This window comes from Narcine bancroftii, chromosome 5, assembly GCF_036971445.1.
Source record: "Narcine bancroftii isolate sNarBan1 chromosome 5, sNarBan1.hap1, whole genome shotgun sequence".
Classification (NCBI taxonomy): domain Eukaryota; kingdom Metazoa; phylum Chordata; class Chondrichthyes; order Torpediniformes; family Narcinidae; genus Narcine; species Narcine bancroftii.
The window spans coordinates 160,820,287-160,842,699 of NC_091473.1; the positions used below are offsets into that span (position 1 = coordinate 160,820,287).

Consider the following 22,413-nt stretch of genomic DNA (forward strand, 5'->3'; position numbering starts at 1 on the left):
GGGACGGAGGGTGGGGGTGGGGGTCAGGTGCAGGCCGTTGAGGTAGAAGAGTTCAGCACAGTCAGGTGAACCAGAGGCCAGTTCCTGAGTTGCGTCGGGTGTGGTAATGTGTGCACCTGCCTGTGCATTGTAAGACAAGCACTGACCGTCTCCCCTCGGTTTTGGCTTGTTAGACATTCCGGCCAGCCGCTATGTTCATCGAGAGATCGTCAGACTTTGGGCGCACATGGAAAGTTTATCGCTACCTCGCCTTCAACTGCACTGTCTCATTCCCTGGGATCCCCACCGAGCCCCTGAAGAGGAACAACGACATCATCTGTGAGCAGCGTTACTCCGAGATCGAGCCATCGACAGGAGGCGAGGTGAGTGTATGAGGGATAGGCGATGAGCTGACCATGTAAGTGACAGCTCACGAGGTGAGTGTGAGAAGGATGGGATGTGAGTGTGTGAGGGAGGGGAAGCGAGGTGACCTTGCAAGGAGCAGCCCACAAGGTGAGTGAACAAGGGATAAAGTTCAGGCAGCAACATGAATGTGCGAGGGATGAATGACGAGGTGAGTGTGCAAGGAGTGGAAGATGAGTGTGTGGAGTGAGTGTGAAAGGGTCAGGCAGCAATGTGAGTGTATGACAGACAGGTTTGCTCCACTGTGACAATGACTGCAGACGCTGATACTCGATAATTTGTTGTTCTGACACTGCAAAGAAATGTTCCCCTTGGTCTCCCTGCTGCATTTTGCTTTGGGTGGGATTGTGCTGTGTAATTAGTTGCCTTGGTTCCTGTTCCAGCTCCACTCCAGAGTGTGGGATTGACTGTAAACCAGGGCCTCCAGGTTCTCCTGGTATCCACCCCATTTCTCAGCAACACCTTTGAACCATGAGGACAGGACGTGGACATAAGCATCTTTCATTAATCATCTGAATCTTCTTCCAGGTTATTTACAAAGTGTTGGATCCAGCTGTCAAAGTGGACGATCCTTACAGCCTCGAAATTCAAGGTGACTACATGTAGCTTTTTGCTGCTGAGGGCATTTCTCAAGGACCTTTCCATTCAGTTAATCGCAGGGCAGGAGCTTTCTGGAACAAAACTTACACAACAGAGTGACCCTGGGGTAGGGTCACTGTGCAGACATTGTTTCCTGGGATCAGATGCCAATTGGCTGTAGTTGGACCAGGTTTGAATTGGCTGTTAGGTGTCAGGTTGGATTTGGATTGGCTGTTGGGTGTCAGGTTGGGTTTGGATTGGCTGTTGGGTGTCAGGTTGGGTTTGGATTGGCTGTTGGGTGTCAGGTTGGGTTTGGATTGGCTGTTGGGTGTCAGGTTGGGTTTGGATTGGCTGTTGGGTGTCAGGTTGGGTTTGGATTGGCTGTAGGGTGTCAGGTTAAGTTTGGATTGGCTGTAGGGTGTCAGGTTAAGTTTGGATTGGCTGTGGTAGGTCAGGTTAGGTTTTGATTGGCTGTGGTGGGTCAGGTTGGGTTTGGATTGGCTGTTAGGTGTCAGGTTGGGTTTGGATTGGCTGTTGGGTGTCAGGTTGGGTTTGGATTGGCTGTTGGGTGTCAGGTTGGGTTTGGATTGGCTGTTGGGTGTCAGGTTGGGTTTGGATTGGCTGTTGGGTGTCAGGTTGGGTTTGGATTGGCTGTAGGGTGTCAGGTTAAGTTTGGATTGGCTGTAGGGTGTCAGGTTAAGTTTGGATTGGCTGTGGTAGGTCAGGTTAGGTTTTGATTGGCTGTGGTGGGTCAGGTTGGGTTTGGATTGGCTGAGGTGGGTCAGGTTGGGTTTGGATTGGCTGTGGTGGGTCAGGTTGGGTTTGGATTGGCTGTGGTGGGTCAGGTTGGGTTTGGATTGGCTGTGGTGGGTCAGGTTGGGTTTTGATTGGCTGCGGTGGGTCAGGATGGGCTTCGATTGGCCGCGGTGGGTTAGGATGGGTTTGGATTGGCTATGGTGGGACAGGATAGGTTTGGATTGGCTGCGGCAGGTCAGATCGGGATTGGATTGGTTGCGGCAGTCAGATCGGGATTGGATTGGCTGCAGCAGTCAGATCGGGATTGGATTGGCTGCAGCTGGTCAGATTGGGATTGGATTGGTTGAGATTGGTCAAGATGGGGTCAGATTGGCTGTAGTGAGTCAAGTCGGGTTTCGATTGACTGGTGTGTCAGGTCAGGTTTGGATTGACTCTGGCGGGTCAGGTCGGGTTTGGATGGCTGTGGTGGGTCAGGTTGGGTTTGGATTAGCTGTGATTGGTCAGATTGGGATTGGATTAGCAGTGATTGGTAAAGATGGATTTGGATTAGATGTGGTTGGTCAGGTTGGGATTGGTCATGACCAGGTGTGGCTGTACTTTTATATTGGAGCACACCCACCATCCCACCATATCCTACCTTTTCATCAGTTCCCAACCATACTCTTTTGAAGAGATTAACTGCTGGCTACTTACACTCTTGTCTCCCACTCACAAGAAGCCAAGTATGAGCTGCCATGTTTCATCTCAGTCGTGTGTTTGCCATTCTGAGGATTCATGGCCAACTCCATAGTTATTGTTTCAGCCTCTTAACGGCTTCTTTGACTTTCATTGGCACAACTCTGGTCCTCATGTTGAAAATGGCAACTACAGACTCCAAAGGTGATCAAAAGCTTAGAAGCAAGTCTAGCTAGCTCTCTTATACCTGCACCAATGAAGTAATTAAACATACCTGAATCCTCACAAACACCTGTGAAGCCAAATGTCCCAAATATTATGGTGCCCTGAAATGGGGGAATTATGTATAAAAAGTGCTGTAATCTCCACATGATCAAACCAAAATGTTTTCAAACAACCCTGAATAAAATCTGGAATGTGCACTATAATTACATGTGAATTGTTTGATAACAAATTTAAAGCTCTGGAACACAGGGGCAAATAAAGGAATAATGTCTTTGTCTCAAACATTATGGAGGGCATTGTTTATCTCGCTGCAGACTCTCCATATCCTCTGCACAATTTGCTTTTCCACTCAATTTAGTGTCATCAGTAAACTTAAGATTCACTACACTCTGTCCCCTCTTCCAGATGGTTGATGTGAACCCCTAGCTTATAACTTCTCCTCTACCCCTAGATCTACTGAGGATCACTGACTTGAGGATCCACTTCACCAAGCTGCACACCCTGGGTGATAACCTGCTGGACCGGCGTTCCCAGGTTCTGCACAAATACTATTATGCGGTCTACGAGCTGGTGGTCAGAGGAAGCTGCTTCTGTTATGGGCATGCCTCGGAGTGCTCCCCTGTGGCAGGTGTTCGAGCAGACGTGCTGGGAATGGTAAGACCCCATGCCTCGTGGAGCTGTGATTCTCGTCACAGGCCGTGCCCTCTTACCTCCCCTCCCCCCCCCCCCCCCCGCACCCTGAAACAGAGAGCCCCTTGGTTCAAGGCAGCGGAGCAGATTGTGGCATCATGAGGCGTTCATCCGCGGACTTGCAGGGTACGGGCAAGGATGGGGGAAGCCCTGCCCTTTGCTGCCCACTCTCCCTCGTTTTGTGTTTGTGACTCGCCACAGCTGCCGGAGGTTGAGAGGCTGTGGGTGAGGGGGATGAGCGCAGTCCATGTAGAGGGCTCAGCACTGTGTGGCTGGCAGTAACGCTGCAGGAAATATTCCCCGGTATTCTCACAGACCGTGGTGACTTCCTTCATCAGCCGGTTCAATGAGCGAGAGGCATGAGTTCAGACTCCATGCAGGAGCAAAGAGATGCAGACTAACAAAATTAAACTAATCCAGAACATGAGACTGCTCTCTCACTAACATGAAATGCACAAGTCTGCAGATGCTGTGATTGGAGTAAAAACACACAAGTGCTGGAGGAGTTCGGCCGGTCCTGCAGGGTCCATAGGAGGTAAAGATATATTACCGATGTTTCAGGCCCAAGCCCTTCATCAAAATTTTATTTTGGACATAGAGCAGGGTAATAGGCCATTTTGGCCCATGAGTCTGTGCTGCCCAATCTACACCCCATTAACCTACGCCCCGGCCCGTTTCAAACGGTGGGAGAAAACCGGAGCCCCTGGGGATATCCCACTCCGACACGGGGAGAACGAATAAACTCCTTACAGATAGAAGTCGATGGGAATCGCAAGAGCGGATGTGTCGGGAGATGGCTGTGCCCATCATGGAGTTGTAATGGAGAGTGATTCAGATCACTTGTCCTGACTGGGAATGCAGTGGGGGGAGGGGGGGTATTGTATTTCACCACAGCAAGGAGTTAGGTCGGGAATCAAAAGCAAGAAATAGTTGTCACAACCCCATGAGGTTCACATGTTCTAGAAAGGGGGAGTTTGCTGTCAAATACCCTGCCAGGCCTCTGTGTGACTGCAGAGAGGCTGTTAGGTTGTACAATAAATGCCCACAAATTGGTTTTTAAAATCACCTTCAAAGCCATCAACTGGTAGTGATTTAGTCTGGACATGTCTGAGCCAAGTGACTGGCAATAAAAATGTAAATTTGGTTGGTTGTCGATCTGTTCTCTGCCTGTGACTCTCAACACGTCACCGAGCAGGAACCCTGATCACTCAGAACAACATAGGTTCGCTCTTTATATTTCCTGGGGAGAGAGGGACCTAGGTCCTCACGACAAAGGCCCACCATCCTTACTGAACATTGAAATGGGGAGGAGGGTTTGGTGCTTGCACCCACTGACCCCAGAACATTTTATTTCCTTGCTCAGATTCACGGCAGATGTATCTGTAAGCACCACACAAAGGGGTTGAACTGCGAGCAATGCAAAGACTTCTACCAGGAGCTGCCATGGAGACCAGCGAAGGCAGATGATCCACACGCTTGCAGAGGTTCACTGACTTCCTGCAACCTCCCTCCCTCCCATTCTCACCTCTCACATGGCCTGGAAACCTTTCACTGCAAATAACCGCCTTGCCCCCACTGCCCCCTTCTTCATCCCCGTCCTCCACCCTCGCCGATCTCTCACCAATCCCCCCTCACCTCCCTATCTCCCTACCCACAATCCCTCACCCTCAATCCCTTGCCCTCCTCCTCTCTCTCCTGTCCTCCACCACACCTCCCTGATTCATTCAGGCCACCAGCTGAGACCCCTGCCTGTCCAACTCCCTTCCCGTTCCAGCCCCGTGTGTCACCCAAACCCACCCCGCCTCTTCCCCGTGCTCCCTGTCCATCCCTCTCTCACCCCCACTCCCCGCCCGTCCCGCTCCACCCCTGCTCCCCACTCGTCCCACTCCCACCCCCACTCCCCGCCCATCCCGCTCCCACCCTTGCTCCCCGCGCATCACTCTCCCACCCATTGCCTGTCCCTCTCCCACCCCTGCCTATTGCCTGCAGCTGTGTTTGATTCCCGCCCTGTCTCTCCCCCAGTATGTAACTGCAACAACCATGCCAGTCGCTGCCACTTCGACATGGCGGTGTATAGAGCCACGGGCAACGTGAGCGGAGGCGTGTGCGAGGAGTGTCTTCACAACACCATGGGCAGGAACTGCGAGCTGTGCAAACCCTTCTACTATCGCAATCCTGCCGCGGACATCCGTTCCCACAATGCCTGCATCCGTGAGTGCCTTGGAAACCTCTGTCAGTAGGGCTGCCCTCCCTGGGGCTGTGGCAGGAGACAGATGTCTCCATTCGGCTTGTCTGCCCTGACTGCCAGTGAGCAGGAAATGGAGACCAGTGGTCCAAGACATGGCTTCCAGCATTCCGTGGGAATTCAGTGGGATAGGCCTGAAATCTGATTGGATAGATGCTAGTTAATTCAGGAGGAGAAGGAAATCCACCGAGACACTAGAAAAATTGTGTTCAGTTCTGGTTGCCTTATTACAGGAAGGATGTGGAAGCTACGGAGAGAGTGCAGAAGAGATTTACCAGGATGGTGCCTGGATGGGAGAATGTGCCTTATGAGGCAAGGTTAGCAGAGCTGGGGCTTTTCCCTTTGGAATGGAGAAGAATGAGAGGTGACTTAATCGAGGACTACAAGATTATGAGAGGCATAGATAGGGTGAACAGCTAGAGCCTGTTTCCCGGGATGAGAGTTACAAATACCAGAGGCCAGCTATACAAAGTTAGTGGAGCAAAGTTTAGGGGAGACATGAGGGTGTTACGTTTTTTATTTACACAGAGAGTAGTGGGTCCTTGGAATCCATTGCTGGGGTGGTGTTGGTGGCTGGAATAATAGAGGCATTTAAGAGATTTTACACAGGCACGTAGGTGCAAGAAAAATAGAATGTGAGGGAGGGAAGGGTTAGATTACTTCAGAGTTGGTTTGTATCGGGCAGCATGACATGGTGGGCCAAAGTGTTTGTGGTGTCTGGAAAGTTCTATGTTCTACAAGGCGCAGGAGCATGTGAGGTGGCGGAGTAAGAGAGACAACTTGATCAATAGACTGATGGTCTCAAGGGTTTGAACAGCATTTTCGTGGTACCTCTACTGGCAGGAAGGACAAGGCCAGCAGATGCAGGGAATATTTCACTAGTTAGATCGTAAGATAAAGCAACAGACATAGGCTATTCGTCTCATCTGGAACCATTCCTCACTTCGAGGGATTCCTGAAAGATCAATACGAATCATTTCAGCTACCTCTCAGAACTCTGGGATGTAGTCCATCCAGTCCAGGTGATTTATCCACCTTACGCCCCTTCAGCTTTCCGAGCACCTTCTCAGCAATAGTGGCTATACTCACTTCTGCCTGACTCTCGCGGATTTCTGGCACGTCGCTGGTGTCTTCCACAGTGAAGACTGATGCAAAACTTCAGTTCAGTCGTTAGTTTTTATTCCCCATTACCACTTCTCCACCATTGCATGAAAAGGCTAAAAGGCAAAGGAGAGCAGAAATAGGCTATTCAGCCCATCTATTCTGCCCCATCATGAGCTGGTCCATTTTCCCACTTGGCCCCATTGCCTGGCCTCCCTATAACCTTGGTGCCCTGGCTAATCAGGAACCTATCAATCTCTGTCTTAAATACACACACTGATCTGGCCTCCACAACAGCCTGTGGCAACACATTCCACAAATGTACCTCCCTCAGGCTAAAGAAATTCCTCCACATCTCTGTTCTAAGCGGACATCCTTCAACCCTGAAGTTGTGCCCTCTTGTCCTCGACTCTCCCACCGTGGGAAACAAACCTTTCTCCACCTCTGTCATCATCTTTAAACATTCAAAATGTTTCAATGACATCCCCCCCCTCATTCTCCTAAATTCCAAACAATATAGGCCAAGAGCTGTCAAATCCTGTTCATATGATAACCCTTTCATTCCCGGAACCATCCATGTGAACCTCCTCTGGCCCCTCTCCAACATTAATACATCCTTTCTTAAACGAGGAGCCCAAAACTGCTCCCAATACTCCGTGAGGTCTCGCTAGTTCCTTATAGAGCCTCAATATCACTTCCCCGCTCCTTTATTCTATTCCTCTTGAAATGAATGCCAGCATCGCATTTGCCTTCTTCACCACCGACTCAACCTGCAAGTTCACCTTCAGGGTATCCTGCACGAGGACTCCCAGGACTCTTTGCATCTGGGAATTTTCAATTTTCTCCCCATTAAAAAAAAATATCCCCATTTATTTTTTTCTACTAAAGTGCATGACCCTTTCTAATACTATATTTCATTTACCACTTCTCTGCCCATTCTCCTAATCTAAGTCCTTCAGCAGACTCCCTGCTTCCTCTACACTACCTGCTCCTCCACCTATCTTTGTATCATCTGCAAACTTGGCCACAAAGCCATTCATTTCATAATTAATATTTTAATATACAACATGAAATGAAGCGGCCCCAACATCAACCCATGTGGAACACCACTAGCAACAGGCAGCTGACCAGAATATGATCCTTGTATTCCAACGCTCTGCTTCCTGCTAATCACCCAATGCTCTACCCATGCTAGAACGTTTCTTGTTATAACCATGGGCTCTTGTTAAGTAGCCTCATGTGTGGCACCTTGTCAAAAGCCTTAAGGAAACCCTGGTGGCTTTGGCCTATTGTCATGTGTCTCCAAGTGCTTTGTAACCTCAACTTTAATAATGGGCTCCAACATCTTCCCAACCACTGACATCAGGCGAACCGATCTATAATTTCCTTTCTGCTGCCTCCCTTCTCAAATAGTAGGGCGATATTTGTGGTTTTCCACTCCTCCGGGACCACATCAGGATCTATTGATTCCTGAAAGATCATTACCAATGCCTCCACAATCTCTCCCCCCTGCTTCTTTCAGGTCCTGAGGGTGCAATCCATCTGGTCTGGGACACTTATCCACTCTTGGATCTTTCCACTTTCTGAGCACCTTTTCCCTTGAAATAGTAACTGCACGCACTTCCTTTCCCTGATATCCTCTGAGGGTACTGCCCATCCTTGCTCGGAGTGGGAGGGGACTGCTCCCAGCATTGTGGGGGAATCTCCCCCAGGAGGTTCCTGGAGGGAGCACCCCAGCCTTCTTGGGGGAGTCAGGGACAGCTCAGGCCACAGTTTGGTTGAGATATCCTCACAAGTTGCCCAGTCGTGGGGTGTGGTGTTGCTGCTGGGATGTGACCCGTTCGCCTCTTCCCAACAGCGTGCGACTGTGACCCAGTGGGGTCCCTGGAGGGTGGGCTGTGTGACAGTGACACCGACTTGGACTACGCAGTCATCGGCGGGCAGTGTCGCTGCAAGGAGAATGTGCGGGCAGCTCGATGTGACCACTGCAAGGAGGGCTACTATGGTCTAAGTGTGGACAACCCGCAGGGGTGCCAGGGTAGGTATCTTACCTTTCAGCTCAGGACTGTTTACGAGAGCCCCAGCATAGGTATCTCGCCCTCCAGCTTGGCACTGTTCACCGGGAGTGCTGGGGTAGGCATCTCACCCTCCGACTGGAGGCTGTTCACCAGAGGTGCTGGGGTAGGTATTTCACCCTTACCAGCTTGGCACTCTTCACTGGGAGTGCTGGGGTAGGTATCTCGCCCTCTGGTTCGGGGCTGTTCACCAGGGTCCTATCATAGGTATCTCACCCCCTTTTTAGGGCTGTTCACTGGGGTGCTAGCGTAGCTATCTCTCCCTCACTGTCTCGGCACTGTTCACTGGGGAATGTTGGGGAAGGTACTTCACCCTAACTGCCTTGCCATTTGTTCACCGGGGAGTGCTGGGGTAGGTACCCCATGTAACATGATGAGGGTTCGAACCACTGCAGTGTCCCCACAGCCCCTTTGCCTTCCGACCCCTAGTGCCCATTGTGCTGCCCTCTGCACTGTGCTCTGTGCTGCCTGTATCACTAATGCTGTGTTCCCCCAGCCTGTCGCTGTGACCCACGGGGAGTCGTGTTGAGTGGAGCTCCATGTGATTCCATCAGCGGTGACTGTTTCTGCAAGAGATATGTTACTGGCCGTTACTGCGATGTGTGCCTGGTGAGTGTGTGTACTATGACAGTGGGTGCATTACTGCAAAGGGGCTGGTCGTCACCATGATGGGGCTGGCCAAAACTGTTACGCACCAGACAGCAGCGATACAAATTAACCCAGACAGTGTTATATTCAAAATAATATTTTAAATTATTAATTAATGATATAACATCTACTCTAATTTAACTAACTTATCTACACATAACTAAACTTTTCTAAATTAAACCCCAACTCTGTGTGTGTGTGTGTGTGTGTGTGTGTGTGTGTGTGAAGGCCCAATTTTTTAAAGGCAATTCCAAGTTCATATTCAGAAATTCAGTGATATTGACACGTGGGCTTGAAATTGATACAACATCCAGATTTCAGATGGATGAGACACACAGGCCTTAGATGGGTGTGACACACAGGCTTTAGATTGAAATTAGCAGTTCATGAAGTGGGTGAAAGAGACTGGGGTGACAGAAGGTTGATTAACTCATGAAACCCTTGTTGAGATGCTTCAAAGAAATGTCCTTTTTAGACGAGTGCCAGCTGAAGTCTTCCCCTTCTTTGGTGTAGGGGACACGAAGCAAGCGATGCTCACGAAGCTTCCAGAACCCTTTTCATGGGTCAGCCGAACTCGAGTGGCTCTCACTCTGGTCACCATCCAAGCACAGTATTTCTTCTGCAAATAGAACCCTTTTTGTGAGTCACTATTTTTGGTCTCAAAGTGGACCTCTCATTCCTCAATAACTAACAGGAGGAAATTTGACAGTTTGTCTCTAACCGCACAATGAGGCCAAGTGGGTTTCTCATTCCCACAAAGGAGGTCGAAGAGCTGTTTACTCTTGTGCTGCTTCCTTAAATGACCTCCTGAGCAAACAATGCACTGTCTTTTTAAAGAAGCTGGTCACATGATCTCTTCACCTGACTTCTCCAGGTTGACTCTGCAAATGTATCCAGTAAAAGGAACAGGCTGTTCAAAGCTTGCGGCTAGTTTCACGGACACTTCACATCCTGCAGGCAGGTTGTTATATCCGTTCTCATAAAGGGACACTCCCACTCAAATAAAATGAACTGAAAAATCGGAGAATGTCACAAGTCTCCATGACGGGGCAGGCTGTCTCCACGATGGTGCTTGGTGAGTGTCCGCATATTCTGACAGTAGATGAGCTTGAGGTCACCGGTCGATTCTATGATGGTGCTTGGGCTACAGGTGGTCGAACAGGCTGGGTTGCAAATCCCTGGAGCTTCGGAGGCTGTAGAAGTTGATAGAATCACGAGAGGCACGGGTACAGTGGATGAGACTGGACGTGATTCTAGAATGAGGGATGTTAGTTGAAGGTGAGAGAGGAGAGATTTTGGATGGATCGGAAGACCAGAAAGTGTTGGAGAAACTTGTCAGGCCACACAGTATCCATGGGCAGTAAGAGGCAGTCATAATTTCTATTGAGTCCTTGGTCAGGAGGGTCAGAAATCAGGCAGAAAGTGGGAGGAAAAGCAGAGGGGTACAGGTTGGCAGTAATAGGTGGGTACAAGTGGGGGGGGGCAGTTGGAGTTGAGAACTGATGGGGTGGGGGCAGAGAAAACATTGTCAGAGTGCCTGAGAGCAGTGGGGAGAATTAGGCAAATGTGGAGCCCAGGATGCCCACTTGGATAACATGGGCTGCCATGTTAGGGCTGAATGGCATGTTCTGTCCTTTCTGACTAATATTTGGGCAGCGAGAAGTGGTTGGATCAAGGCAGAGGTAGTGGGCGATGGGGGGAGAGTGGGTTGTGGGGGAAGGTATAAGTGTGACTGTGGGTGTGTGTATCTTTGTGAGTGTGACTCCACTTGTGAATTTGAGTGTGTAGTGTAAGAGAGAGTCTGCATATATTCCAAGGGATGCACACAGTGTGTCAGTGAGCACTGGAATGTGTTATATGCACCAATTGAGTGTGTTTGCGGTTTATAATGCACGCCTGTAATCATTTCTAATTGTGTAATACATGCTCATGAGAGTGTGCACGCACCAGTAGCTTCACGTGTTTGTGTAACTGCAGTTGTTTGTGTGTGAGTGTGGAGGGTGGGTCTATGTATGATGCGTATGCAGCTGTTGAGCACTGTCTCCCCTGACCATGCATTGACCCTTTCCTTTGACAATCCCACAGACGGAGTACTGGGGGCTCAGTCACGATGTAAAGGGCTGCCGTGCCTGTGACTGCGACTTTGGGGGCTCCTATAGCAACAGGTTTGAGACCCCCCTCCCCTACCTGCCGCCCCATCATTAGCCCACCACCACCATCCCAAAACTGCCACCCAGTCCCCCGGTCTGCCGCCCCTCGACCGGGTCTGCCGCCCCTTGACGCATCCGTCATCCCCCCATCCGCTGCCCCCGACCCATCTGCCATCTCCCCACCCGTTGCCCCCTGACCACGACCGTCATCCCTTCACCCGCTGTCTCTCGACTCTGTCTGCTGCCCCTCGACCCATCTGCCATTCCCTCACCCGCTGCCCGCTGCCCCCGACCCATCCGCCATCCTCCCACCCACTGCCCCCTGACCCATCCACCATCTCCCCACCCGCTGCCCCCAACCCATCCACCATGCCCCCACCTGCTGCCCCCTGACCACAACCGTCATCCTTTCACCCGCCGTCCCTTGACTCTGTCTGCTGCCCCTCGACCCATCCGCCATTCCCTCACCCGCTGCCCCCGACCCATCCGCCATCTCCCCACCCACTGCCCCCTGACCCATCCATCATCTTCCCACCCACTGCCCCCAACCCATCCGCCATGCCCCCACCTGCTGCCCCCCGACCACAACCGTCATCCTTTCACCTGCCGTCCCTCGACTCTGTCTGCTGCCCTTCAAACCTGTCCGCCATCCTTGTCTGCTGCAACTTGAACCCATCCGGCATTTCCCCACCCCCACCCTTTTCTTCTCACCCAACCTCCATTACTTCACCTTCCCCACCCCCACACCCCAAGCTCCCAAACTCTTCCTTCCTCCTGGAGCTCCCATCCTCTCCCCCATCCGGAGCTCCCATCATCTCCTCCACTCCCCCCAAAACTGTGGCACTCCCAAGCTTCCATTCTCCTCTCCCCCCTCCCAAGCTCCCATTCTTTTCTTCTCTCCCCCAGTCCAGAGCTCCCATCCTCTTCCCCCTCCCTTCTGTGGATCTCCTATCCAAATCACCCCTTATTTGGAGATCCCATCCTCTCCCCACACCACCCTCTGCTCCCATCTTCCTCACCCCCCCAATTCTAGTTCCTATGCTCCCATCCTCCTCCCCTCTCACCACCTCGGAGCTCCCAGGCTCTTCGCCTGCCCCCAGAGCTTCCAGCCTCTCCCCTCCAGGGCTTCCACGAGCGATCCTTGCCCCTTGGCCAGGTGAATGACATCGCCTCTCTATTGGAGTTGGAGGAGGTTGATGAAGTGGAGGACCAAATGGCCTGTTGCTGGAAGATTGTGTGACACCTGGCTGTTGTCTACAGGTGCTCCATGGTTACCGGGCAGTGTGACTGCCGACCCCACCTCACGGGCAGGCAGTGCCAGGGGGTGCAGTCTGGATTCTTCTGCATGCCCCTTGATCTCTACAGGTACGAGGCTGAGGACGCTGACCATCGCTCCCCCACCGACCCACTGCCAGTAAGTTATCACCACCCAGTCGCGGGGCGGCAGGGGTGTCGAGTCGCGGGGCGGCAGGGGTGTCGAGTCGCGGGGCGGCAGGGGTGTCGAGTCGCGGGGCGGCAGGGGTGTCGAGTCGCGGGGCGGCAGGGGTGTCGAGTCGCGGGGCGGCAGGGGTGTCGAGTCGCGGGGCGGCAGGGGTGTCGAGTCGCGGGGCGGCAGGGGTGTCGAGTCGCGGGGCGGCAGGGGTGTCGAGTCGCGGGGCGGCAGGGGTGTCGAGTCGCGGGGCGGCAGGGGTGTCGAGTCGCGGGGCGGCAGGGGTGTCGAGTCACAGAGCTTCTCCAACCTCAGAGCAGCAGGGTTATCCATTTATAGATCAGAGTTATACAAAAGCATCAGGTAGGTTCAATCACAATGCAACAGTATTATCCAATCACGGAACAGCAGGGGTGTCCCATCATGAGCTAAACAATATAACATCACAGGAATAGTCCCTTTGGCCTGTATGTCTGTGCTGAACTTGATGTCCAAATTTGACTAACCCTATGCTATCTGCACCTGATTCATATTCCTTCATCCCCTGCATGCTATCTATCTGTCCTACAGTCTCTCAAACACCACTATTGTACCTGTTTCCTCCACTAACCCTAGTTGCCTGTTCCATGCACCCACCACTTCTGTGTAAAATATGCGCCCCTGTGTGTGCGTTTGTGTGTGCGCATACATGTGAGAGTGTGTGTACGCAAGAATACGAGTGTGTGTATATACATATGTATGCGTGAGTGAGGGTTTATGTGGGTGTGTTGCATGTGTACATATGTAATTGAGTGAGTGTATGTGAGTGTATGTATGTGTGTGCACATGTGCAAGTCTGATGTGGATGTGAGCATATGCACATGTGCTGTAGGGAGTTTCTGTGTGCGAGTCTACATGTGCGTACATGAGCAAGAGTGTGTGTACATGTGTTTGCATGAGTGGGAGTGTGGTGAGTTTGTGTGCATATGCGCATGTGTACATGTGTATGTACACGCTTTTAAGATTATTTTGACTATAATATCACAAAATTTCATTTAGTCTACTGTAAGGCACAGTTTTACCATCAGAGTAATTACTTGGTGCCCCTTACAGTCAAAGAAAGAGTTCCCCCACCCCTGAGTCACTGTGTCTATGGATTTGCCTCCAGCGTTCCCACAGCCTCTGCAGCCACACAGTCTCCTGTTCGATCCATCGGCATCCTGAGTCCAGATTTAAACCTCCGACATGATCAGGATCCCCTCAGCGCTCTCGGCACCCCTTCACATCCCGGTTCTGATACCTGGTACCCCTTCAGCTAGTCTGGAGCCAGTCTCCAGCAGCCTGCAGCCTGCAGCCTGGCGTGAGTCCTTTGACCGCAGTCACCAGCGGCCCACAGCCTGTGTGTGTTCTTCAGCCTTAGAGCCCCTCACTGGTCTGCCGCAGTGGTCTCTGTCCTGTGGGACATCTCCTCTGCTTCTGTTTCTCCTTAAACCAGGAAGGTGGGGTGGGGAGTGGAGCTTCTGCTGAGCTGCTCGGTCCCTCTTCAGAGAGCCCACCCCCATTGGGGGCTCCTGGGTTAGGGTAGGCTTCACTCCACAGACCTCGGTGTGTTGGGGAGAGAGGGCACCAAGCAGCCCTCCCCCAGCCCCTTGCAGTGCCTCAACCTCTCTTCGTGTTCCAGGGAGCGATCAAGCGGACGGTGAATGGAGATTGTGTGGAGATTGGCAATCAGCAGGAGCTGAGTGCTCATAGAAGGCGGCAGCGGCTGGCATCATGGAGTCGGAGACAGTGGACCCGCAGGAGAAGGCAGGCCAGGGTCAGTGTCTGTGGGTCATGCTAGTGGGGTGGGAGGAGAATAGAGTTTGCCTGCAGCTCTGGCCTAAAGCCAGTTGGTCCAGGAGTGACCCAGCAGTGCCTGGACTTCCCCCCCCCCCCCCCCACCCCACAGATGAAGCAGTAGGACTATTATGCATTCACAGGTGGTGGGGGGGGGGGGGATGGGACACGGTTCCCAGTGGTGGGGGATCAACCCGGAATATATGTGATTTGGCTCGAGGTGCCATTGGGAGATGATTTGGAACCCATGGCAGGGTTGGATGTGGGAAGAGTAGGGGGCAGGTTCACCATCAGTGCTCAGGAGGGGCTGGCAAGTGTCTGAAAGGTCACAGGGAGAGGGCAGGGAGTGTTCTTAACACAAAGAGAAGCCTGTGCTGCAATTATTGAGGTTGCATGCATAGAACCTCGGCTCTTGAGTGTTGGTGTTGCTGGCCTTGCTAGCATTTTTTGCCCATCCCCAAATCTCCTGGAACTGAAGGGGCCCACAATAGTGTGGTAGGAGTCACACAGACTGGCCCAGGACTGAGAGCGATGGGGTATGGGCATGAGGGAGTAAGGGGTGAGGTTGTGGAGTACGTTTCCACAGGTCGGCTCAGCTCTGTGAGGCCACGGGCCTGCACTGTACTGGAATATTCTGTTCTTCCCCTCCTCAGAGGTACCAATGGACTAAGTGGGGCTTTTACAACAAGCCAGCAATTTTTTGGATTCAAATATTGCATTTTAAATCAATTCTCCAGCAGCGGTAGGAAGATTGGAACTCCTGAATGGCTGGAGGTCAGGGGAAGGGGATTGAGAGGAGGGGGATCAGGGGAAGGTGTTCGATGGGAGGGTGTTTGAAGGGAATGGATTCAAAGGGAGAGGGGGTCGGGAAAAGGGGGTTTGAGGGGAGGGGGATTGGGAGAAGGGGGTTCGAGGGGAGGGGGATCGGGAGAAGAGGTTCAAGGGGAGAGGGATCGGGGAAGGGGTTCGCGGGGAGAGGGATCGGGGAAGGGGTTCGCGGGGAGAGGGATCGGGGAAGGGGTTCGCGGGGAGAGGGATCGGGGAAGGGGTTCGCGGGGAGAGGGATCGGGGAAGGGGTTCGCGGGGAGAGGGATCGGGGAAGGGGTTCGCGGGGAGAGGAATTGGGGGAAGGGGTTCGTGGGGAGGGGGATGGGGAAGGGGTTCGCGGGGAGGGGGATGGGGAAGGGGTTCGCGGGGAGGGGGATCGGAGGAAGGGGTTCGCAGGGAGGGGGATCGGAGGAAGGGGTTTGTGGGGAGGGGGATCGGGGAAGGAGTTCGTGGGGAGGGGGATCGGGGAAGCTGGAGCGGTGGGAGAGGGGGCCAGATGTGGAGCTGCCAATGGGTTCAGAGAAGGGACAGATTGGGCTGGAGCATTGGTGCTAGAAGGACTGGATGATGAATGCCCTGCTGTGTGTTGCAGCCATATGTGGAGGTGGTGCAGCGGCCACGCCTGGCGAGCGAATCAGTCACCTGGAGCGGAGAGGGGTTTGCTCAGGTGCAGGATGGAGCTGGGCTGCTCTTCGTGGTCACCAACATCCCCCACGCCATGGACTTCAACCTGCTGCTGCGCTACGAGCCTGAGGTGACACCTCCCCCAAAACCCCATGGACCCCCCAACACAGATCCCTTCCCCAACCCCTGACCGATCCCTTCCCCAACCCCCGACCGATCCCTTCCCCAACCCCCGACCGATCCCTTCCCCAACCCCCGACCGATCCCTTCCCCAACCCCTGACCGATCCCTTCCCCAACCCCTGACCGATCCCTTCCCCAACCCCTGACCGATCCCTTCCCCAAGCCCTGACCCATCCCTTCCCCAACCCCTGACCCATCCCTTCCCCAACCCCTGACCCATCCCATTCCCCAACCCCTGACCCATCCCATCCTCCAACCCCTGACCCATCCCATCCCCAAACCCCTGACCCATCCCATCCCCAAACCCCTGACCCATCCCATCCCCCAAACCCCTGACCCATCCCATTCTCCAAACCCTGACCCATCCCATCCCCCAAACCCCTTCAGACCCCTAACCCAAACCCCTTCAGACCCCTACCCCAAACCCCTTCAGATCCCTACCCCATACCCCTTCAGACCCCTACCCCAAACCCCTTCATTCCAAATCCCTTCAGACCCCTTCCCCCAAATCCCTTCAGACCCTCTCCCCCAAACCCCTTCAGACCCCTTCCCCAAACCCCTTCAGACCCCTTCCCCAAACCCCTTCAGACCCCTTCCCCAAACCCCTTCAGACCCCTTCCCTAAACCCCTTCAGACCCATTCCTCCAAACCCCTCCAGACCCCTTCCTCCAGACCCCTTCCTCCAGACCCCTTCCTCCAGACCCCTTCCTCCAGACCCCTTCCTCCAGACCCCTTCCTCCAGACCCCTTCCTCCAGACCCCTTCCTCCAGACCCCTGATCCCATGGACCACACCCCAGGAATCCCATGAACTCCACCCCTCGGACCTATTTCCTTCCCACTTCCCTTATTCTTCCCTGTTTCTTCCCTTCCCTCTCTATCTCAAGATACCAGGTTCCTTTATTGTTATGTAATAGGATGGAACACGTACAGTAATATTATAGAAAGTTGCCTTCTATCTGCCATTCTGCAGAAGTCACCATTAGTGTTGCCCGGCACCGCTTTACAAAGTAAAACAATGAGAAGCAAAAGAGCGTCCCTTCAGAGTTACTGAGTGTCCATGGATTCACCTCCAGTGTTCTCACAGCCTTCAATACATCGGCAACCAGAGTTCCGGATCCAAACCTCCAATACGATCAGAAATCCTTCAGTGCCTGAGATCTTTCAGGAGCCCTTCTTACCCTTAGCTTCCTCTCTGATCCCAGCTCCGATACTGGTTCCCATTAGGCAGTGTCCAGCAACCTGCAGTTAGTGCAGGTCCCCTGACCGCAAGTCATTCGCAGCTCGTCTGGTCCCTCAGCTGCTGAGCCCCTCACTGGTCCACTGCCATGGTCATATCCTGTAGGGTCATCTCCTCTGCTTCTCCTTCTCAAGGAGGGGGGTGTTCTCCCCATTTTTGGTGCTGAGCATCAGTCTAGTGCCTGCATCCCAGTTTCCCTTTACCCCCTCCTCCTTATTTATCTCCCCATCTTCCTTCCTCAGACTTGCCTTCCCTCCCTCGCTCTGTAGAATTGTTCCACACACCTGCCTGACCATTAACAGGGTGTGGAGTAATTCTACCACAGAGTGTGGGTGTGAATAGTGCTGACAGGCTCTCTTGTCTCCTCCCTTGCAGTCGGCTGAAGACTGGGAAGCGATTATCAAGATTCACACCGTGGGTTTACCCATCACCTATCGCTGTGGCAACCTCCTGCCTCATGGACAACCCTACAGGCTGACACTGCATCACACTGAGAGGTGGGTGCTGATGGTACCAGGGCAAAAGTAATTCTGGAGGGGGAGGGGGAGAGTTACAGACGTGCTTGATGTGTACAGTGGGTGGGAGATAGAGATGGTAGCAGAGGTCTCCTGTACCATGAGGGATTGGTGAGGAGGTTCATGTCAGGGGGAGGGTGTATTGGGGAGGTCAAGATTACAGTTGGAACATTCTGTGACACTGGCGTTGGACTGGGTGTGGGTTTGATGCTGGGAATGTGGCTGTTTGTGATATCAGGAACTCTACCTCAGGCATTCCTCCTCCCAGCCACATGTCTTTTGGGCATGGGAGAAGCCCCCATCTCCCAGGAACCCACCAACACACGGAGTCACACTGACTCTGCAGTTGCAGGGATCTGGTTCTAAATACTCAGCAGGTCACATGCCACTCATGGGGGAGAAAGAATGCTCGATATTTCACACCGATGGTGTCTGGTGACGATGAGGGGTTCAGGCCCGAATTGTCCTTCCCCCACGGATGCTGCTCGGTGCTTCCCACTGTCTGTGTGTGTGTGGCTTCAGTCTTGGAGAATGGTTCCTGCCGGCAGCAGCCGAGACTGGGATCAAAGCAAGCTGCTTGGAGTGGGAGTCGGTGACTCGACCTACCATGTCACTGTTCCATAGGCTGCACACCACTGTGTTTATCACCGAGGATGATTGTCCCTATATGTCCCCAATGTGGGCTCAATTTTAACATTTAAAAAGAATTTGGACTGGTACATGGATGAAAGAGGTCTGGAGATGGGCTGGGTGCAATCAGTGCACACTGACTAATGTGCGGTCAGTGAGACTTGGCAAAAAAAGGTTCAGCCCAGACTAGATGGGCCCTGTTTCTTTGCTGTAATTGTTCTATGGTCTATGCCCACCTTGCTGGCAACCTGTGAGAGATTTGTGAGAGAACAGTCCCACACTCTCTGATCTATATTCTTCAGCCTGTGTTGCTTGTCCCCAGACAGACTGCCTCCTTGTCTCAGCCTTGCTCCAATCAGGACCATGTTGCTGGGGTGGGGGAAAGGTGACAGCATCAGATGACAGGCCCATTCAGCGAACCCTTCCATAGGTCATGGAGGGATAAATGGAGGTGCCACTGTTTCTGTTGGGTGTGCATTCCATTGAGATGGCTTGCTGGTGCCTACCACAGCTTCCCATTCCCCACAGAGAATGTGCTGACAACAGTGACAAGACTGCAATTAAAACCCTTTTTCCCAAAAGAGGCCTGTCGTGGAGAGCTGTGAATGAGCCTGAACCCATCAGGGTCACTCTGAAACAAATCAGCCACCAACAAACTCCATGAGGGATTTGGGTCTGAGCTTCCTTGGGAATTGGAGGCACCCAAAATAAAATGGGCTTGCTGTGGGAGCTGCTGCATTGCTGTGGCTGGTGCAGGCCCATAGAGAGCATGGAGAGAAGTCTCAGTGCTCCCCGCGGGGTCAGATCGCCCAGTCCGACTGACATCGGCTCTGTACAAGCTTTAAACAGCGCATTAAAGAAGCCAATGGTGTTTTATTTAAAATACTGCAAACGTGGGATGGCAACGTCGATGATCAGCAGCAGGTCACAAGGGGTTGTAGGCTCCAGGGAAGCAGAGGACTGGCACAGGACACCAGAAAAGAGGGAGAACACCTGCGCCCTCCACACCCCCCCCCCCGAACCCACCCAAGTTTAAGAAGGATAAGCAGAGATGACCCTACGGGACGGTGACCATGGCAGTGGACCAATGAGGAGATCTGAGGCTGAAGAACACACAGACGACGGGCTGTTGAAGATTCGAGGCAAGGTACCTACACAGGATGCGAGCTGCTGGCCACTGTGGTCGAGGGACTTGTACCAGGCTGCAGACTGTTGAAGGTGGCTCAAGACTGGCTGATGAGGGTACCAGGTATCAGATCCAGGATGCGAGAGGGTGCCGAAGGCTTCCTGATCATGTCGGAGGTGTGCATAGAACAATACAGCACAAGGCCCTTCGCCCCTCAATGTTGTGCTGACCCATATATTCCTTCCTTTAAAAAAAAAAGTACTAAACCTTCCCCACCCCATAACCCTCTATTGTTCTTTCATCTTGTGTCTACCACCCAATCTTCATCAATTTCTTTTGTTAGATCCTCAAAAATTTTAATTAGGCTCAAGAGGCATGACCTTGTCTTCACAAAGCTATGTTGACTGGATTTCTCCAAATGATCCTGTCCTTAAGAATCCTCACACCACAGATGAAAGACTCACTGGCCTATAGTTCCCAGGATTCCGCCTCTTACCTTTTTATTTAAAAATATATATTTTTATTGAATTTAACATAATAATCCATATACAGGTTATTAATATAGCGAAGTCTTCTTTGGCTTGGCTTCGCAGACGAAGATTTATGGAGGGGGTAAAAAGTCCACGTCAGCTGCAGGCTCGTTTGTGGCTGACAAGTCCGATGCGGGACAGGCAGACACGGTTGCAGCGGTTGCAGGGGAATATTGGTTGGTTGGGGTTGGGTGTTGGGTTTTTCCTCCTTTGCCTTTTGTCAGTGAGGTGGGCTCTGCGGTCTTCTTCAAAGGAGGTTGCTGCCCGCCAAACTGTGAGGCGCCAAGATGCACGGTTTGAGGCGTTATCAGCCCACTGGCGGTGGTCAATGTGGCAGGCACCAAGAGATTTCTTTAGGCAGTCCTTGTACCTTTTCTTTGGTGCACCTCTGTCAGGGTGGCCAGTGGAGAGCTCGCCATATAACACAATCTTGGGAAGGCGATGGTCCTCCATTCTGGAGACGTGACCCATCCAGCGCAGCTGGATCTTCAGCAGCGTGGACTCGATATAGCGAAGTAACATGGTGACATATACATAGCATGTAATTAAATTAAATCCACAATACTACAAACTTTAAATTTCATCCCTAATTATAACAAATTGTATTATATACCTTAATATAATATCTAAAAAAAGATATCATCCAGGATCATCACAATTAAGTTCATTTATCTAAAAGAAAAAGTCCTAAACCTAAAACTAATGTAACCCCTCCCTCTAACCAAGGTGACCAGAAAAATTCAAAGATGGATCTCTAGAAGACGGACGGATCGGCCCTAGAGCACCTAAATCCTCTGAAACTGGCAATTCTGATGGTATTCTATAAATGGGTCCCATTCCTTGTCAAACTGAAACCTTTTATCTTTAGTACTATACGTAATTCTCTCTAAACAGATATGACATTACATCCTGTAGCCACTGTGCACAAGTCGGTGAGAGTTCATCCTTCCATTTCATTCAAACTGCACGTCTGGCTATCAACGTACTAAAAGCTAAAACTTTCTCTTGAGATGCCAATAAAGGTTTATCTGGATCACGTGAAAAACCAAACAGGGCAATTAAAGGGCATGGATCTAATTTTATTTTAATTTTTCAATTGAGTTTAGCATAATGATCCTATGTACAAAGTTTACTAATACAACAAAAAGCTTTCATGTCAGAAACATAGTGTTTGTTAACATTATTTCTTTAACCTAATTCTGGAAAGAAACTAATTGAATTACATTATTACCAAGCCTTAGTCAAAACACAGATATCGCTGTCTAATTTCTAAAATGTGTCTAATTAATTAATATCTGTCTAATTTGATGATATGATCTTGGACAACCATAATTAGACCCATATATAATCAATTAATCTTAAAAAAGGAATAAAAACAAAACAAAAAAAATGAAACTAAATCTAATCGTCCCCCTGCCTTTAATCAAGGTTACCTTGTAGAAAAAAAGTAAAGATATGGATCAGATAGCGACCTTCAGAAACCAGACAGAGAATTGCCGGAGCAACCAAATTTCTTAAATCTGCCAATCATGTAAGTATTCTATGAATCGGCCCCATATCTTCTCAAATTTAAATTTTATATCTATAATGTATCTAATTTTCTCCAAGCTTAAATTTGACATTACATCATGTAACCACTGTGTATGTGAAGAGTCATCTTTCCATTTCAATAAAATTGCTCGTCTGGCTATCAACATGATAAAAGCTAAAACTTTCTCTTAAGATGCTGACACAAGTCTATCCGGTTCACGAGAAAAACCAAACAAGGCAATTAAAGGGCATGGTTCTATTTTGATCTTAAAAATCATTGATAAAGATTGAAAAACATCTCCTTAAAATCTTCCTAAATTAGGATTCTCCCAAAACATATGGATCAATGGCACTTCAAAAATTTTGCACTTTTCATATAATGGATCAACATCTGCATAAAAACTAGATGATTTGCATTTG

At 51.3% G+C, this 22,413-nt stretch overlaps 1 protein-coding gene across 6 annotated transcripts in view; it reads left to right on the forward strand.

The window, feature by feature from the left end:
* lamb2l (laminin, beta 2-like) overlaps positions 1–22,413 on the forward strand; it is a 152,613-nt gene that overhangs the window by 52,441 nt on the left and 77,759 nt on the right. For all 6 annotated transcript variants that reach the window (XM_069939468.1, XM_069939474.1, XM_069939473.1 and 3 more), the window contains exons 6-17: positions 174–362; positions 931–994; positions 3,089–3,291; positions 4,691–4,811; positions 5,350–5,538; positions 8,532–8,711; positions 9,245–9,357; positions 11,482–11,561; positions 12,807–12,960; positions 14,636–14,770; positions 16,211–16,372; positions 18,038–18,159. In XM_069939468.1, the coding sequence (XP_069795569.1) occupies positions 174–362; positions 931–994; positions 3,089–3,291; positions 4,691–4,811; positions 5,350–5,538; positions 8,532–8,711; positions 9,245–9,357; positions 11,482–11,561; positions 12,807–12,960; positions 14,636–14,770; positions 16,211–16,372; positions 18,038–18,159 (1,712 nt within the window). The remainder of the gene's footprint in view (positions 1–173; positions 363–930; positions 995–3,088; positions 3,292–4,690; positions 4,812–5,349; positions 5,539–8,531; positions 8,712–9,244; positions 9,358–11,481; positions 11,562–12,806; positions 12,961–14,635; positions 14,771–16,210; positions 16,373–18,037; positions 18,160–22,413) is intronic.